This window comes from Coenobita brevimanus, chromosome 111 (assembly GCF_032717465.1).
Source record: "Coenobita brevimanus isolate Jiangsu-jjx chromosome 111, ASM3271746v2, whole genome shotgun sequence".
In the NCBI taxonomy this organism is placed as follows: Eukaryota; Metazoa; Arthropoda; class Malacostraca; order Decapoda; family Coenobitidae; genus Coenobita; species Coenobita brevimanus.
In genome coordinates, this window is record NC_137064.1 from 33084001 (window position 1) to 33104426 (window position 20426).

Consider the following 20426-nt stretch of genomic DNA (forward strand, 5'->3'; position numbering starts at 1 on the left):
ACACACACACACCTTATCTCCTTCAAGTGTGTGTCCCATCACGAATCTTTTACCCAAACAACACTTAATACTGATTGGAAAACGTTCATCATCTCTACAAATTGCCACACCCTGATGCAGCGTTCCTCTTCTTTTTCTCAGTCCCCCCTCCCATTTTCTTTTCTCCTGGTCTCCCTTTATTCTCATTTTCTTATCATCTTCTCTTCGTTTTTCCCTTTCTTCTTGCTGTTTTCTGTTCTAAAAATTGCTGTGGCCTTGTATTATTTTCATTTTCGTCTTTTTTTTTTAATTTTGTTACTAATCTTTTGAGTCCTGTGGGTCCATATAACTTAACTGCGTCATTTATTTGTGTTTAATTGCTGTCTCTTGTTTTCTGTTGCATCATCTTTTAAAACTTTCCAAAATTCAATTCAACCCTATTTATTTTCACTTGTTTTCGGATCTTCTTTTGTTAGAGGTCTTTAGGGTCGTGTGCCTCTATAAACCACCTTGACCCTCTCTATTTCTTCCACTTTCTCCCTCTTCCTTTTCCCTCCCTCTCTCTTCTCATCTTCCTCCTTCTCCTTTTTGGCTTCAGTTTTGGGCTGCTTCATTTCCTTCGTCCCTCTCTGTACCCACCTCATCTAATCTTCCTTCCTTTCTTCTTTACCTCACTTTTTCCTTTCCTTCCTCCTTTCCTTCTGACACTCTTCCCTCCCTTCTTTTCCATTTCCTCTCCCTCTGTATCCCTCCCCCCCACTCTCTGCCTCTGCCTCTCTGTCTCCCTCCCTCCCTCCGTCCTTTCCGTCTTCCCTCTACCTCTGTCTTCTTCTCTCCCTCCGTCCTTTCCGTCTTCCCCCTACCACTGTCTTCTTCCCTCCCTCCCTCTCTCCTCATCCTCTCTTCTCCCCCTCTTCCTTCCTCACGCTCTCTCGACCCCCTGCCCCCTTTAGGCGTCTCATCGTGCTATCTGTTAATGTGCTGCCGCTTTCATTATCAGTGTCAATATTTTGCCACGGAAATGTTGTGTTCCCTCATCCTTACCCCTCTCCCTCTCTCTTTCTTTTCTCTGCCTTCTCTCCTTCCTTTTCTTTCCTTCCCCATCTCCTTTTCTTCCTTCCCTCCTTCCTGAATCTCCACTTCTTCCTTCCTTTCCTTTCTGCATCCCCTTTCCTTCCTTTCTTTCTGTAACTCCTTTTCTTCCTTCCTATCTTTCTGCTTTTCCTTTCCCTCCCTCTTTTTATATCAGTCTCTGCTTCTGCTTTCTCTGTTCACAATTTTTTTCACATTCATATATTTACCTCTATCTTTCCCCTCTCATCTCTAATACTTCCCGTCCTTTCATTCTTTAATATTCCCTGTCTTTTTCCTTGCCTCCTGCCTGCCTGCCTTCCTCCCTTCCTTCCTTCCTTCCTTCCTTCCTTCCCCTCCTACCTTCCTCCCTTCTTTCCATCCTTCTTACCTTCCTTCCTTCCTTCCTTCCATTATTTCAGTTTCCTCTTTTATTTTGTCCCCTTTCATCACATACACACGCACAAGCTCTAATATCCAGTTTCCAATTAATCTTCACATTTCAGGTCTTATCTCTCCAGACTGTCTCGAATCTCTTCGTTCTTTCTCCCTGTCTCTCATATTCACCTTCCATCTCCAATCATCACTTTTATACACACAGACTCCTTCCTCTCAGTTTGGTCCGCATCTGTCTGTCTGTCTGTCTGTCTGTCTCTCTCTCTCTCTCTCATCTCATCTCATCTCATCACACCTTTCCTCCCCCCCCCTCATCATTTCTCCACATGCGTATTTATCTCCATTCTATCTCCATATCTTATTTTTTATCTGTAATATATCAGGTATTTAATCTCCTCTCCTTCCTGCCTCTCAGATCTCCCCCTTCCCCTTCCTCATCACTCTTTCTTACACTCACGTAAATCTCAGTCTCTCTTTTATCTCACCAGTATGGCTTGTGTCTCCTTGCTTGCTTTGCTTGCGTCCTTCCTTCCGTCCTTCCTTCCGTCCTTCCTTTCCTAGATTCAGTGTCTAATTTTTCCTTCCATTGCCCTAATCAGTACCCCACACACTCACATTTCTCATCATTTCTCACCTGTCTTCAGTAATCATTGTGTCCTTCCTTCCTCCCTCCCTTCCTTCCTTCAATCTCTTTCCCACATCACTCTTCCACACCTATCAATTTCCATTTCTATCGTCCCCAATATTTCCCATCCAATAGTAGTGATGATGGCACACCTGACGGGAAATACCTGTAAGCCGCCCTAATTACACCTTTTAATTACCTTGTCCACGGCCTCCCCTGCCCAGGTGCCTAATTAAGGTGTGATCGGCTCCTTAGACTTGATGAGTAACTTCAATTAATATTGGAAGGACGATTGATGGAGAGAGAGAGAGAGAGAGAGAGAGAGAGAGAGAGAGAGAGAGAGAGAGAGAGAGAGAGTATGTGCATGTGTGTGTGCGTGTGTGTGTGTGTGTGTGTGTGTGTGTGTGTGTGTGTGTGTGTGTGTGTGTGTGTGTGTGTGTGGTCGACGGCTGAATGTGGTAATTTATGCATATGAACCGATGTAGGTCACGCAATTACTGCTGCTGCATCCAATTTTCCCGAGCAACACACACACACACACACACACACACACACACACACACACACACACACACACACACACACACACACACACACACACACACACACACACACACACACACACACACACACACACACACACACACACACACACACTCTCTCTCTCTCTCTCTCTCTCTCTCTCTCTCTCCACTCCATTTCGGTCATCCACATACGCACTCATCTCTCATACAGGCATCCAGACACTCACTCCATTTTTCTTCCACTCCCAGGTCGCCATCCACATGAAATGTCTCCACTAATTTTCTGCACACATCTGCTCCACTAATTCAGATCCATCCACACATCCAGACGCTCACTCCACTTATCCTTCCACTCCACAAGTCCACTCACTAAAATGTCTCCAATAATCTCCCCTGCTCCACACGTGTCCTTTAATTTCTCCCATTCCACACGTGCCCCTAATTTCTCCCGCTCCACATGTCTCCACATCCTCAGTCCACGTACCCAGATGCTCACTCCACCTCTCTTCCATCCTTAGGTCGCCCTCCACGCACAAGATGTCTCCGTGGGTGAAGCGGGTGTTCATCCACGTAATGCCTCGACTCCTGTTGATGCGGCGGCCTCAATATGACCCCAAGGACAGGCACCTCAAGGGCTCTCCAGATCAGTACATCGACGGCATGCAAGACGACGAGCTGGGGTCAGTCGCTGGGAGGTTGGTGTTAAGGCGCTGGGGGTTTTAAAGTTGTGTGTGTGGGTGGGTGGGAGGTCAGTCGCTGGTAGGTTGGTGTTAAGGCGTGGGGGTTTTAAGGTTGGGTGGGGGTTGGTGGGTGAGTGTTAATGGGTGGCTGGTGTGTGTGTGTGTGTGTGTGTGTGTGTGTGTGTGTGTGTGTGTGTGTGTGTGTGTGTGTGTGTGTGTGTGTGTGTGTGTGTGTGTTGAGGGTGTTAGTATACATAATGATTGAGGATTAAGGTGACTGGGTGATTGAAAGTGTGATTGGTGGATTGGGTTGACGAGTAATTAACCCTCTAATGGACGGGGTAACTCTAGTATCTTATTCCAGCTGATGACAGACGAGTTTATTCAGCTGAGAGAGAGAGAGAGAGAGAGAGAGAGAGAGAGAGAGAGAGAGAGAGAGAGAGAGAGAGAAGCCTGGGAGTGCGGAGTTGGTGGATTAGATTGGAGGATTGATGTGAGGGAGAGGGAAGGCGTGGATTACCTGGATTAGTTAATGATTTGATTGATTGGTTGATTGATTGGCTGGAATGGTTGGTTGATTGATTGATTGATTGGCTGGTTGATTGATTGAATGATTGATTGATTGAATGATTAGTTGATTGACTGGTTAATTGATTGATTGATTGGTTGATTGATTGAATGATTGATTGATTGAATGATTAGTTGATTGACTGGTTAATTGATTGATTGATTGGCTGATTGACTGGTTGATTGATTGATTGACTGGTTGATTGGCTGGTTGATTGAATGATTGGTTGATTGGTTGGTTGGTTGACTGAGGGAGGGAGGGAGTGATGGGGATTGTTTGATAATTAGTTGGGATATGTGATTCGACCATAAAGATTGAGAGAGAGAGAGAGAGAGAGAGAGAGAGAGAGAGAGAGAGAGAGAGAGAGAGAGAGAGAGAGAGAGAGAGAATGTCCTTGAGGAGGCGGAGGACGAGGAAAATACCTGTGCTCGTGTGAGAGGAAGGGACGAAGAGAGAAAGAGAGAAAAAGAGTGAGAGGATGGAGAGGAGAGAGAGAGAGAGGAAGATGGAGAGAAAAAGAGGGAGATATGGGGGGAGAGATATTGATCTTTAGAGAGGCACGGAGAGAGAAGAGAGGAGAGAGAGATTGAGAGAGATGAGACAGGAGAGATAAAGAAATAATGTGCCCGACTGAATGGAGAGAGAGAGAGAGAGAGAGAGAGAGAGAGAGAGAGAGAAGGTAGGGTACAAGTGGTCATACTCTCTCGCTCACATTCCTGTCTTCCACTAGCTTTATTTTCACACATTTATTTTCTCAACCTTTACTCTGTCTTTCAATATCGCCAACACACGCCCCCGACGCACAAATACTTCACCCAATCCTCCCATCTCATCCTCGTTCTCCCCCTCTCCCTTCACCCCACTCAGATGCACTCCTAGTCAGTCTCTCAGTCTCCATTCCCTCCACCTCACTCAGATACACTCCCCTAGTCAGCCTCACACCTCACTCCCTCCACCTCAGCGACACAGTCCTAGTGAGTCTGTCATTCTCCATTCCCTCCACCTCACTCACACTCTCCTAGTCAGTCTCTTATTACCATTCCACTTCTCAAAAAAATACATGAAATAACACCAAAGTATTCACGCTGGTATTGCTTCGTATAAATATTTTGTAATTAATATTGTAACGTGAATAAGTGTTTGCTGAATTATTTATTACTTTTTATTTTCATTATGGACTCAGTTATCAGAGTTCGTACCTATAAATAAACCCGAAGCCTGTGTTACACGTGGAAGACTGGCACGTGTGGAAGGCTGGCACGTGTGGAAGGCTGGCACGTGTGGAAGGCTGGCACGTGTGGAAGGCTGGCACGTGTGGAAGGCTGGCACGTGTGGAAGGCTGGCACGTGTATACAGCTCCCCAGAGAATTGTAGTTGCTTTTGTTGTTTAGTTCTCACTTAATGTTTATGTCTGTCCGCCTGGCTGTCTATCTGTCTGTCTGTCTGTCCGTCTGTTTGTCTGTTTGTCTGTCTGTCTATTTATCTATTTGTCTATCTATGCCGTTTTTACATTTCCTTTCCCCCCTTTTTTTTCTCTCTCTCTTTCTTCTCCTGCCTGTCCTCGTTCCTTGTGATATCATCTCTTCTTTTCCATTTTTCCTTTTCCATTCCTCTTTTTTCTCTCCCCTCTCCAATCTCACCTCTTTCTTCCTCTCCCTTTCCCCTCGCTCTTCACCTTCCTCACCCCCTGTCCCTTTCTTTCTTTCTCTCCCCTTCCTCCCTCTCCACCTTCCCCTCCCCCTCCTATATCTCATCACTCTTCTACCCCTCCCCCTCCTCCTCATTCCTCTCCCCTTCTCTTCCTCCTTCCTCTCCCCCTCTCTTCCTCCTTCCTCCCTCTCTTCTCCCCCCTCCCCTTCTTCACCCCAGCTGCCAGGGGAGACTAATGCGTTTGACCCAGACTGGCAATTAAGGCTCAATTCGTCTCATTCACACTCCCACCCTCCAGACCACTGCCCTCCTCCCCACTCACCTGCATTCTTTATCACGTTCTGTTTTTGGACTTTTCGTAATTTTTGTTCGTTTCCGACTTATTCTTTCCTCCTCCCTCACTTGCAGTCTTTTTTTACATTTTTTTGTGTTTGTTTTTTTTCTCGAGTTTTCTTTGTTATTTTTTACTGGTTTTGCTCTGTGTATTTTGGTTTTTGTTCATGCTGTTAAATGCCTAAATGTGGCTATATTTATCTGTCTGTCTATCTGTCTATCTCTCTGTCTATTTGTCTATTTATCTATCTATCTATATCTGTATCCATCCATGTATATTTATCTTTCTGTCTATATCTATATCCATCCATCTCTGTCCATCTACCTATTTTTATATCTATATATATCTCTGTCTATCCATCTATCTATCTATCTGTGTGTCTGTCTCTCTGTCATTTGTCTATCTATCTGTATTCTATCTATCCTTCTCCTCCTCCTCCTCCTCCTCCCCTTCTTCATCTTCTTCATGTTCGTAAAATATCTTTAGTCTTTTTGCTGCCCTGATTAATCTAGTGACCTACATAAAATTCTTTGTGTATAAACAGACAAAAATATGGAAGTCATTTTAGGGACAAATTACATTCCGTTTTCTTCAGAGAACCCTAAAGTGTATTAGGAATTTGTGTAGCCTTGTCTTATTATTTGTTTTTTATTTGTTTATTGTTTATTTTGGATATTTTATTGTGAAGGATATCTTGGAAGGTGAATAAAATCGTCTGGTGATATTAAAACACACACACACACACACACACACACACACACACACACACACACACACACACACACACACACACACACACAGTCTGAATGTGAACCCAGTGGACTACAAGCTGACGTGTGTGTGTGTGTGTGTGTGTGTGTGTGGTTTATTGCCTTTAAATACATGAATCACTCTCTCTCTCTCTCTCTCTCTCCTACAATCCATCACCTCACAATCGAAGGCCCACCCCAAACTCCTTTCAGTAATTAATTTAACTCAGGTTCCTCTTAACTCAGCCCGTCCTCACCACCGTCTTGACATTTTTAGATCTGTCTATCTATCTGTCTGTCTATCTGTCTATCAATCTATCTATCTATCTATCTGTCTGTCTATCTATCTAATCCCCTTCCCCATCTCCCCGCAGTGACCCCTTCGACGAGGGTGCCTTCGTGGAGTACAGGGGTGACCGATGCAGTCTTGGGGGCGGCGACCCTGGCTACAAATTCAACGATGACTTCCTCTCATCACACGCCACGGGCAAGTGTGGTGAGTACTGGGCGGTGGTGAGGCGTGGTGAATGTGGTGGTGAGGTGTGGTGAGTGTGGTGGTGAGGCGTGATGAGTGTAGTGGTGAGGCGTGGTGAGTGTTTTGGTAAGGCGTGGTGAGTGTGGTGGTAAGGCGTGGTGAGTGTGGTGGTAAGGCGTGGTGAGTGTGGTGATGAGGCGACGTGAGTGTGGTGGTGAGGCGCGGTGGGTGTGGTGGTGAGGCGTGATGAGTGTGGTGGTGAGGTGTGGTGATTGTGGTGGTGATATATGAAAGTAAATACAAGTTCTGATGGTGGTGTGTGGTGAGAATTAAACCCGGAATAGGCGCATCTTTCCCTTCCATACATTTCTTAGATCTTAGACGTAGATCTTAGACATTGAAAGCATGGTCAAGAAGATTATTGTAAAGGAGTGATTTGTGCATGGGGTTGTGGATTTAAGTTGAATTAGTAATGGGAAAAGAGCCAGAAGATCGCAAAGCTAATTATTTTGTTAAGTAAATTAGAAAGGAAACTATAGATAAAAGGCGAAATTCCAGAGTTGGTGACTTACAGATTTGCAGATAAAAGTTATGATGATGATGATGGAGGAAATATTGAGAAGATAGAAACTGGTCCTCTGTGTGTGTGTGTGTGTGTGTGTGTGTGTGTGTGTGTGTGTGTGTGTTTATCGTTGACGTCATCAGTGTGCTACATCTGTTTGAAATGTGGTAATAGGTGATGTTTGACGATATGGCTGACGTTATGAGGACAATACTCATAATTTTCAACCAATTAGGCCCGTATTGTTGTACGTACGAGTGGTCTGGATGGTTGAGGACAATATACTGCGTGTGTGTGTGTGGGTGTGTGTGTGTGTGTGTGTGTGTGGGTGGGTGGGTGGGTGTAGTTTTTCATGAGATGATGTAAGTGTATTTGTCTGTGTGCGCTCTTTCACGAACGCACATATTTCTGTGTAGGCCTACTGTTTTTTTTTTTTTTTTTTTTTTTGTTACTGTCGTGCTTGTAAAGTGTAAAATTGCCTGAATCTATGTACACTCCTTCCTCTTCACATCTCCCCACCTCACCACACCTTCCCTTTTCACCCCCACCCTCCATTCCTTCAGCCCCCACCATCCCAAACCCTCCTCCCTGTCCCACCTTCGTCCTCACTCTCTATTTCAAAGCAGAATTACATCCATCCACAGCTTTCACCCTTCTTCACCTCCCTGCATTCACCCTAACTCCATCTCCTCTAACTACAGTATACTCCACTCCAGATTAGAGTTACAGAGGGGGTGGAGTTAGAGTAAGGGAGTATGGGTTGGTGTAATTGGGTGTAGATCATGTCCAGGTGTAACTAATATGAAGCGATCTGTGTAGCCAATAGCATAAATTCTCCCCGACAGTCCTCTACTAGTGTTGTATCCTGCCTTCCATATTCCTCATTCCTCCCCCCAAACATCAGAGAGTATCCGTCTTTCTCATGTCTTTGTTGCGTGCTTCATATTGCAGTCAGAAAAAAAAGAATTCATGCAACACCTTCCATTTCACCAGCCAGCAGAGGTGTGGCAGACAACTTTTGCTTCCTGAATCCCGTCTCGTACCCTCTTCTCTGTCACCACCTCTCTGTCACCACTTCTCTGTCGCCCCCTCTCTGTCACCTCCTCTCTGTCGCCTCTTCTCTGTCACCACTTCTTTGTACCCCCTTCTCTGTCACCACCTCTCTGTCACCACTTCTCTGTCGCCTTTTCTTTGTCACCACTTCTCTCTACTCCATTTCCGTCCCTCCTTTCAACCCTCACCTTCTTCTGATTTCTTAACCCTTTTTCCTCCCTCCCCCCTTTTCTCCTCATCTTTCTCCCCTCGTCTCCTCATCTTCCCCCTCTCTTCTTTTCATCTCTCCTCCCTCTCTTCTTTTCATCTCTCCCCCTCTTTTCGCCTCACTTCCCCCCTTCTTTTCCTCATCTCTCCTCCCTCTTCTCACCTCTTCCCCCTTTTCTCCTCATCTTTCCCCCCTCATCCCCTCCTCTCCTCCCCTCTCTTCTCCTCACCTCTCTCCCCTCTACTTATTTCTCCCCCCGGTCTATGAAAGCTGGGGGAGTGATGGCAACTCGATATATAAACCACCCTACGCAGCTCCAAAAATAAAATTGGAATCCGCAGAAGTGTAGGAGGTTAATGTGAACTCGATTTTTACGGGAGGTGAGAGAGAGAGAGAGAGAGAGAGAGAGAGAGAGAGAGAGAATTATAGATTTTAGTTCTAAGCCTTCATTTTCCTTCGTATAAAATCATAATTCTGCATTTTCCTGTCATTTTACCTCACAGCCTTTCAGTTCAACCCATAAATCATTTCCACCTACTGTAGCTCATTTCCATTCACGCCAACTAATATATTTTTAACTTTAGAGGCTAGTTAATTATCCTTGATCAATCTCATTCCTAAAATTAAATCGCCAAATTGAATAGTTTGATCTGTGGGAAAATTAAGTACAAAATCATGGCATCGTAGTGAACAGGTTAATTTCGAGTCATATTAAATTTCAATGGGATTCATCCGTAAGTAATTTAGCGTTTAGTAATTCATTAGGCTTCCCCTCATGGCTAAACCTTTTCCCCTCACCCTCTCCTGGGCATTAATTTCCACCCCTCTCTTTTCCGGCCACTCATTCCCATCCCCTCTTTTCATCAGCCGTGCCAACCCTCCTGTCAGTTTTCCTCATCCGCTCTTTGCATATCGAAATTTGGTGTTTTATGTGGATGTGATATTTACATTTCTCTCGTTTCCAACCTTTTATCTCGTTCCTTGCTTTCCTCTATTTTCCTTAATTTTTTTTTTTTTTGTGGTTAACATTAGATCACTTTTCTTTCTTTCGTACATGATGTTTAAAAAAAATCTGCACTTTTTATCATTTATTCCATTTTGTCTCATTTGTTCATTTGCTAGAATCCCCCCCCCCCTTTTTTTGAAGGAGAGGTTACCAACAGTAAAGCATCTTCCATTTTTTTTTATTATTTCTCCAAATGTTCATTCCCTGCTTTTTCTCGAGTCTTTTTATTTATTTATTTATTTTTGAAGTTAGCCGACATTCGTAGATTAATTTTCTTACTTTCATCAGTAATTGTTATTTCACATCATGACAGAAATCGAACGGTCTCATTCGCTGCTTTCCTTGAAAATTTTTATTTTTATTTATTTATTTACCTTCTGAAAGGAGGGGACGTTGCCGACATTATTAGGTCAGTTTTCTTATTTTATGTTTGATTTTTAGCCCACGCTTTTTTTTTGACACACGTCCTATCAATTTTCCTTCTGCAGATTGTCCTCGTTTTCGTCAGAGATGTGATCCAAAATATCACGCCTTTTACCAAGTAACCGATGCTGTAAACTGGGGGAAATTGTCGAAGTTAGGTTTATAGGGAGACGTAAAATCTTAAGAGTCAGCGTTTATGTCATTTATTGTCGGTTTTAATGGCAAAAATATATATATGAATAGACTGGGATGTAAGGAAGAATTATTGTATATTATCTGTTTATGGAATGTGGCAACTACTTGTGTTTATCGTATTTAACTTTATTTTCTTAACGTTTCTTCGTCATTTTTTTTCTTAAAGTTTCATTCATCCATTTTCTTAGTGTAATTTATTTATTTATTTTTTTGGGGGGATGTTTATTTTTCCTGGAGTATCTATTTTAACTTCGCTGTCAGCATTTGTGAGGATCTTCTTCTTCTTCTTCTTTTTTTTAATAAGTTTTAATGTACAGTTTTTCCAGAGGTATTGGCATTTTTGTCTAATTTTTTCTTTACATATCTGAAGCTCCCTTTTCTACTTCTTAATGTGTATTTTTCAGAGTAGTTAATATACATTCGTCTTATTTCCTTCTCAACATTTGTGAATCCTTTTTTTATCATCGTTTTAAAATGTGAGTTTATTCCTTAGCATTTAATACTTTCGTAGCATTTCCTTCTCTTAATTTTTAAGGTTTCTTTTATAGTTAGGTAATGTGTATGTTTTGTCCTGAACAATCATCATTTTCATCTCTTCTTTTCATTTTTTTTTTTTTTTTTCTAGATTTATAAGTCCCCTAGATTGTTGTGTGTGTACGTGGTTCTCTGTCCCTTATAATTTACCCATATTAATTTTACTCGTATAATTTATCATTTTTTTTCCATGCTTATTTTTTCTACCTTTAATGTCTTGTTTATTATGAACTTCTGTATCTATGTTGGTGTGATATTTTCATTGGATCTTCATTTTGTTCTTATCTTTGTCGTTTTTATGGATTCTGATTCTCTATTATTTTATTATAATGTGTAGTCTTTTTTTTTTTTTTTAATAGCCCCTATTATATGTTCTTTTTACTTCATTTATTGTTTTTGCAGATTTTTGAAAGATGTTCATATTTTTCCAATTTTTTGTTTGTGTATTCTCTTTTTTCCATTGCATAGTTTTTCCCTCATTTTTTTTTTTCACAATGCCCTTTTCTCTTTTCTGTATAATGACACCCATCCCTATTTTTTTGTATTTCAGTTTTCCATGTTTTCTTTCACCATCAAATATTTTTACGACACTTTGTTACACCTTTCTTTTTTACACCTTTTTGCACCTTTTATATATTTACAACTTTCATATATTTACACGTATTATGTATTTACACTTTTTTTTTTTTTTTACACCGTTCATATTTTACACCTTTTTTTATATTCTGATTTCCTATTTTACACCTTTTATGCCTCTTATATATATTTACACCTATGTATTCTACACTTTTTATATATTTACACCTTCTGTATATTTACATCATTTCATATTCTGATTTCTTATTTTATACCTTGTTACACCTTTTATATTTTACACTTATATATTAACACCTATATATTTACACTTATATTTTACACCTTTTATATATTTACACCTATATATTCTACACCTTTCATTTTCCAGTTTCTTATTTTACACCCTTTTACACCTTTCATATTTTACACCCAATTTTTTTTTATTTTGTTGACGGTCAGTGCGCACCTACCACACCTGTCGCCTGCATGGGCCGTACCGCACAGGCCTCCCATCCCGCCGCCCTTGCCCTTCCTGTGCAATTGTGTTCTTGAATATGAAGCTTCAGAGTGAGTACTTGAGAATTACAGGAAGGGGGACCTTTAGACTCACCCTCTTGGCTTTTGAGTGTGGCCTATGAAGCTTAAGAGTGGGTACATTGGACTTACGAGAGGGGGGCCTTTAGACTCACCCTTTTGACCCTTGAGCCTGACCTCCTACTTGAAAGCTTATTAATTGATTGGCCATTTATTTTCCCTCTTTATTCTTTAACTTTGGGGTTTTAGTACTTAGAGTGTGTGTGCTAGAGTGGTAATCTAATTGAATTCCTTTATAAGCCACCTATACCTCCTCGTAGCATTTTGAGTTGTTTTGGGGTTGTTTTGAGTTGGTTTGAGCTTGAGTACTGGATTGGTAAGCTTATGTACTCGTAACTCCTTTTAACAGCTATGTATTGAGGTTTAAAGTAACATTTGTGTGACTGAAAAGCTTTATTGTACTTCTTCAAAGCTAATTTTATCGGTATTGTGTTGTGTGTGTACGAGAAGGCTGTTTTACTTCATTTGGCTGCTTACTTTGGGGTCTCGTGTGTGTGTGTGTGTGTGTGTGTGTGTGTGTGTGTGTGTGTGTGTGTGTGTGTGTGTGTGTGTGTGTAAAACTAAGTGGTCCATCTGTGTGTATTAATTATCCATTCTTCGCTAATTTTGGGTATCTTAGCAGTGTGTATATTGAAAACCTAATCATTCCTTTGCCCTAACTGTGCGTGTACTGGGTGGCTAATCTCTTTGACTAACTCTTCTGCTATTAGTGGTGTTTGTTCTAGGGAGCTTAATAACTATTTTGGCCAACTATCCTCCTAACCTAACTATTCAACCATCAGAGTTACATACTAGAAAACTTTCATTTACTATTTACTTTGGGATTCAGTATTGGCGAAATGTGTATCAGAACAATGTGATCATTTACATTTTGTTTTTACGGAATTGTTGGTGAGGTATGGACTAGAAAACTTTGATTATTTTTTCTTTCCTTAGGTATGTACTGAAAAATGATTAACTATGTGTTTGGGATCCTTCACCTGACTCCTCAAGTTTATCTGATATATTTACTGAAAGATATAACATGGGTCTTCTTAATTTAACATTCGTACCTTGTGTTATGACCAGGTATGTTAATTATCATGTTTCTTCCAGGTGTTTTTAAGGCAGGTAAGTGATAACAAAATTCGCCACGGATACTTTTTTAAAATATGTAAAAAAAAAAAAAGTGTTTCGTTTTTAATATAGACAGAACAGTAAAAGTGATAAGTCTGTTTTTCTAATGCTAATTTTCGTTTCTCTCCTTTCCCTCATTACTTCCTCCTATTCCTTTACCTTTCGAACTTTCCTTCATCTTAAATTTTCTTTTCTCCCTCCCCTTCCTCATTCCGTTTTAATTTATTTCCTTCCTCCTACTTCCCTGTTCCTTTGTGTCCTTCTCATTTCCCTGTCTTAATTTCCTATCATTTTCCTCTCGCCCCTTTCCTTTCCTTTTATTTTTTTTTCTTTTGTTCCCCCTTCCCCCCTTTGCCTCTCCTCTCTCTTCCCTTTCCCTTCCTTACCTTTCCTCTCTCTTCCTTCCCCTCCTCACCCACTCTCTCTTTCACCAACCTTCTCATTCTTGCTCCGCTCTCTCTCCCCCTTTTCCTCTCCCCCATCCATCCTCTCGTCTCCACCCCTACAAACCTACAGAGATGGGCGGGTGTCACCTCCACAGCCAGAGAACCTACTCCCCAGAGATCCAGAAGGCCATTGAAGGGGTGCAGTTCATCGCCCAGCACATTAAGGACGCTGACAGGGACAACGAGGTAAGCAAGCCCCATGCGAACTTGATCTCGAGACCGCACGCTCATCTTTTGACGCGACTAACCACTTCACTCAGATGACGTATTGTTTAAAATTTTATTCCTGCTATTATTGGATGATGTTATGGAGCTTGGGGAGATTTATTTATTTATTTATTTATTTTTTTGAGATGGGGGGTTGAATGTGGCCTCAATTAATCCCTTCACTATTAAATTTCTGTCCAAAATTGAAAAAACAAAATCGTCTGGTGGTAACAGGAAAAAAATAAAAATACATACGTCATCTAATACGCGTTCTTTTGCTCTTGGGTATTTTTTTTTCCCCCGAAGTGTGTAAGACTTGCTTTGTGTGTGTGTGTGTGTGTGTGTGTGTGTGTGTGTGTGTGTGTGTGTGTGCAATTTTTTTTAGAGAAACCATAAGCTGGATTGGTGGGGTGTATTTTTATTTTTTTTTTATTTTTTTTTTTTTTTTTGTCTGGTCTGCTTGGTGACTAGACTTAAAATTTTTGAAGTGTGAGGAGTAAGTTTTGGGTTGATTTGTGCCACTGCGGAGGGTGTGAGTCGTATTCTCGTCTTCTTAAACCTTCCACAGCGCTGGATGGTTAGATTCTGCCGGAGTTAAAAGGGTTAGGAGGCTTCCAGTATATCTTCCTTATCAGGCCTCTAATATAGTCTCCTTATCAGTATATTATCTCCATTCGGTAATATTTTCTTCAGTGTATGTGTTGATATTGAGTTGACATAGAAAATTAGGATATGAATAAGAATATCCCCCAGTAAATCTGAAGGTTTCCTAGTACTTCTTCCTAGATATTTGTTTCACGTTTATATTTCAGTATTCTCTTTTGTAATTTAGATTTTTCTTTTTCGGTATTGGCCTTGAAGGCGTAAATAACATGCAAGAATTTAAATTGCAATAGAGGAGAATGTTCATCCGTATTATCCAACTCTAAACTATACCATTTACATTGGCCTAAAATTGCCATCCCTCCATCTTGAGCGCTGAGTTATAACAATAGATTAACTTTGGAATATGGTGCTAATCACGAAGAGGTGCTGTGTAAAGGGTGTAGAACCGTAGCACCGTCTTTTTCTGCCGCTAAACTACGTGAAAGACGCTACAATAGGACGAAAATCTGGGCCAAGTTAATGTGAAAGAACTGTAGTAAGGAAGAAGTGCAAAGGTAGCCTCCTAGCCCACGAAATTACCTCTTAATTGACGAGAATATGACCTTGTAAATTAGGCAGGTAGGCTAATTGGCTTCACTGTGGTTGTGGTAGTGCTGTGGTTAATCTGCTTCCCTAGTAGTTGATATTAACCCTTTCACTACGATTACGTCTTTTTTTTTTTATACTTGCAACTCCCAGAAGAATTTGTTCAGCTTAGGAGACTGTTCAAGGTGGAGAGGTGAGACTATACTCCTAATTAACCTGTCCAGTTCAAGAGGTGTCCCTGAGTTGAAGAAATCTTTTGAAGGTAGGAAGAATTAAAAAGATGTCATTGTACCTGAAGGATTAATCATGGCGGCAGCTGAATGTTGGTTTGGAATTCTTGACTTTGTGTGTGTGCGTGTGTATGGGTGTGGTAGTTTTTTATTTTCTGTGTGGTTTGGTTTGTGGTAGTGTTGAGCCAAAACATATTTATTGTGGTATCTAGGTTTCAAAATTCTGATTGTCTATAGTAGTTATTTTTTTTCAGCTGAGTCTGCTTTGTGGAAATGCCAGAGAAAAAGCAGAGGAAGTTGAGATTTTGATTTTATTGTGTAGTTCATGGTTTTATTTTCTTTAATGTGGTAGTTTTGACAGCAAAGAAGGATATTGATTTAGTCTGCACACAGTGTGTGTTATATTGCATAATTAACCCCGTCAGTGCTAAGGATGCAGTGAAGTATTAAGTATTTTATTTAGTACAAATTCAGATGATTTTGTTCCACATATAGAAATCCTAGCACTTAATGGGTTAATTTTCAAGAGAGCTACAGTTGATCGCAGTGGAGGGAGCTGGACATTATATGAATCTGAGCACTGAGCGTTTGTGGTATAATCAAAGCTTAAAGAATATGATAGTGTCAGCTTCTTCAGTATGACTAATTTTTTCACTTTGCGATTGTCATACCATTTTATCCAGGTTAGGGCAAACTCCTAAGTGTCTGGGATTCAGCCCCTTCACTACAGTACTTGCTCTTCCTCCGTTATGGATGTTTATTATATATTTATTAGGAGGGACTTATTGCACCCTGGAGTTAAGAATACTCTCCAATATCCTGTAGAGAGTAGAGTGTCCATCACAAGTAAGGGTTGTTCATCACTCAGAAGTTATGTTTAAGTGGGTGAGAAATTTAAGCACATTAATTCCACCGATGTGTGGACATAAAATGAACTGAATGACGTAAATTTGCATCTTGATCAGTAACAGATTAACCGCATCAGCATGAAGTCCTTCCTGAGCTGAGTAAGATTATATTGAGGCAGGAAAAAGGAACAAAATGGGCATTACTGTACTGAAGGAGTTAATATTTGTACATGAAGTATTTTGCAGTTCCCTGTTCAACTGTAGCTGCTTACAATGGGATAATAATATGTCATGGGTAGTTTGTATTTTGTAGATATTGATGTGTATTGCATCCTCATTATAGACGAGTGTTTAGAGTATGTACAGATTTGGAGGAATGGAAGTTATAGACATTTATATTGACTGGAGTATGTAAATAAATGGTTGAGAATTAATGACAAGAATGCAAATAGATGGACTGAAAATTAGAAGCTCGCTATAGGCTGATTATTTAACAAGTTTTTACCCAGAAGGAAATTTTGCATAGAAATAACAATAAAAAGTTGGATAGCAGAAATAAAAATCTGAATGTATTGGAAGTTGTGAGCTGTATAATTTAACTTGATAGTAGAAGAAAAGTTGTAAAAATATATGTATACAGTGTTACATGGTCGACAATAATACGTTGCATAACAATACGTTGTGGAGAATGTCTGGTGTGTTGAAAAGAAGTTCGATATTAATAGAAATGAGCGTAAGCAAAGCCAATAGAAATCCGTAATAGATTAATAAGAGGCAGGCAATTCAAGAAAAGAATTTAGGTATTTGAAAGTTTTGCTTGATCGACGAGAGTTTAATTATACGATATAAGAAAAAGAATGACATTATGTAAGAAAATGAGTGTAAAGAGACCTGATAGATTTTAATATATCGAGAGGAGGTTGGCTATTAAAGAGAACATTAAGAATAAATATATAGATAATGGATTTTGAAATGTGGTTGAGGAAGAGAATTGTGGAAAAGCAGTATACGCTAAAGGAAATTAGACTAACAGAAGAAAATTTGTAAGCAGTAAAATGGAGTCAGTATAGTTAGTTTATTTATTCATTACAGGCAGGATGTGAGTCAGTGTAGCTAGGTAGTCAGTGTAGGGATATAGTCAGTATAGGTGATCCTTTAGCTGAAAGTAACCTGTCCTTAATTTCAGGTAAGGACAGAATGTCAGGTAGTTATGCTATGCCGAAGAGCCAGTGTAGTAATGCTGTGAGTCACTGTAGGATGGAGGTGACTTAGTAAAGAAGTGAGTTGTGTGGGAAGGAAGTGAGTCAGTATAGTAAAGAGGTGAGTCAGCATAGTAAGGGAATCAGTGTAATAAAAGTCAGTGTGGTAAGAAATTGAGGAAGAAAAGTCAAACGATGAGGCAACGTAGCAAGTGAGTCAGTGCAGATATTCATCGTAGTCAGGCAGTGAGTCAGTCTAGCCAGGCAGTTTATTTAGTATATGTAATAAAGTAATGTCGTGAGAGGGTCAGTGTACCCATGCAGGGTTATTAGAAGATCCAGTGGAGAAAAACAGAGTAAGTTAAATAACCGAATAATCTATCACTTGGATGCGGGGATCTAAATTGGTAAGCGAGTATATTTTCCTCACGATCTTTGTATAATGAGAAATTTGAGCTACGAGGTAAGTCAAAATGTATCGTACGACAGTAATGGGGTTCCAGATTTTACTAAAAGTCCATGAACACTGCACGAAACATATAAAGTGACGTTGTGGCCACTTGAGGATAAGTAAGTGGATAAGTGGCGGTTTTCACTATGAGCCATGTATCCCCTTTACAGACCCATAGTATGTAGTTTGGTGGCCACATGAAGCGACAGGAATCTTAATTGGTCATGGTACCTATGCACTTCCTGTTATGCAATTGTTTTTTTCTCACTAAATGTCACCACTAATTGTTTAATCCCCATAGGCACTGGCATGATTATCCACTGTCTCTTATAATAACGAAAATTCCATGACAAAGTGTACTAGAAAGATGAAAGACTTTGAAAGCTACACTCAAAGCACACACGTCGAATCTCGAACACGATTACACGGTATGTTCGTTACAGATAAACAGATAAAGCCAAAGATAGTTCTTGGATCAGAGCTGAGAGACTGCAGCCTTTGTGAATCTCTTCTTTAGTGCAGCTGTGACTAAGATATTCGGTTTTGTCTGTCTCGTAATAACAAAAATAAACTCCCAGATAAATCCTGCCAGTCGGTTCGTTGAGGTGTGAATGAACCCGAATCAACACAGAATTATCGTGTACTTGTCAGTGTGTCTAGGCAGCAGACTGTATATATTAGCCTTGTAGTGTTTTTAGTAGCATAGCCCTGTGTCTAGTGTGATGTTGAGTAAGTCGCTGGCCAGAGCACCAAATTTTAGCCTAGAAACATAACGTTCCCCCCCTCACCGCAGACCAAGATGGGTATCCTTAGACTTTCCATTATGTGAGGAAGTACATGACATGGCGGTAATCTAGGTGTGTTATTGTAAAGTTAGGCTCTCCTCTCGTCTTGGAAGTTTTTGGACATACTTCTAAATTCGTGGATGTCCAAAATGTAAAGCGATAAGCCGTTTAGAACCAGAGTAATTTATCCAACCTTAATGTGAAGCAATATAACTCTGACCTAATTGAGTTAAGATTGATATTTCTGTCTTTCCATGTAAGGTATTTCCTCACATTGGAAGGTATGCAGAGAAGTGGCTGTGATATTCTTGCAATTCTTTATCCTAGAGGTACCAAAAGTCAAGTATGAAACTGGTCTATTTCAGTAGTGAAGAAGTGCATGTAAACAGAATATCAGACACCAGATTCCCTTGATATTAGGCACAAATGTATCTAATGTTTATAATGACCAGGTAACACAAATTTCAGGTGTAAAGGACGAGGAGGCTGATGAAAGGATTTCTATTTTAGGAATGTCCGTCTATGGTGTTTCCCAGATTTTTGTGAAGAAACAAACGCGAGGGAGAAAATCGCTGGTTGCAGTCAAATCAATGTTGAATGTATATATAATTCTTGACCAGCAAAGAGATAACTTTGGCTGTATTCTTGTCAGCATAGGAGTGAACCATAGCTAGTCTTCCTTACTACAGTAAAAGCTCGATTAACCGGAATGCATGGGGATTCTTCCATTCCGGATATGGAATTTTTGCGGATAACCGAATGTTACTCATAGAAATTTTCTGGGAGGTCAAACAAATGAAATAGGACCAAACTTGGGACTGAACACAAACCAGCAAACAGTACCAAATATTATATAAAGAAAAATCTAGCATATGTTACAGGCCAAAATCATTTTGAAAACCTAGCTGCATACACTACTTTATCCTGAACTGTACAGAACTAACCAAGAATTCTCGGGGGATCATCAGGATCGTGAGATGAGGATTCAGACAATGGTGAAGGAGAAGTGGAAGGAACAAGGTCAGGAGCTGAAGAAGTGGAAGGAAGGGCGATTTGAATCGGCGACGACCAGTATCTGGAATATTTTTTACCTCATGCCGGATCGAATCTGCGTTCTGTTTATATGGAGGTGCCGATGCATCGGATGCTGGTTAATCGAGCTTTTAACGTAGTTCTGTAGATGATGCTTTAATATTCTCTAGTGTTATTTATGCAGTCCATGTCAGTATTAATAAAAGGTAAATAAAATAAAATAAAATAAATAGCATATGGTAAATTGCAAAGATGTGCATATCAACTATCACTAGCAAAGTAAGAGAGGCTAGAGGGTCTCCTAAGCTTGCGAGAAAAGAAAATAGCCCACGACTACCACCAACACTAGCCATCCTTCACCTCCATCCTCCCACCTAACCCAAACACCTGCACTGGGTGACTGATTATATGCTACTCGGGATTATGTCACTTCCACTTGATATCAGTTATAATATTTTTGCATTCTTTCGCTAGATAGGAATGTAGATAATGCAGGTTGGAAAAGAAATATCTGACACGAACCATCATACTTTCTAATGTAATATGTTACTTGGGTATACTTCGTTACATTAGCCACCTCAACTTGGCGGTAAATATGTCACCTCCAAAATCGCTGATAACAAAGAGTTAACAGTATACAAGTTTATAAAGAAATCTGCATACTGAGTGGTTATACCCCAGAGATGATATATACTGTTTTACACATTACTCAAGGTGGA

The 20426-nt window shown here is 40.4% G+C and overlaps 1 protein-coding gene across 1 annotated transcript in view; it reads left to right on the plus strand.

The window, feature by feature from the left end:
- LOC145417862 (acetylcholine receptor subunit beta-like 2) overlaps positions 1-20426 on the plus strand; it is a 359174-nt gene that overhangs the window by 317355 nt on the left and 21393 nt on the right. Inside the window, exons 9-11 of the mRNA XM_080286481.1 lie at positions 3114-3275; positions 6951-7072; positions 13835-13950. Coding sequence (XP_080142607.1) covers positions 3114-3275; positions 6951-7072; positions 13835-13950 — 400 coding nt within the window. The remainder of the gene's footprint in view (positions 1-3113; positions 3276-6950; positions 7073-13834; positions 13951-20426) is intronic.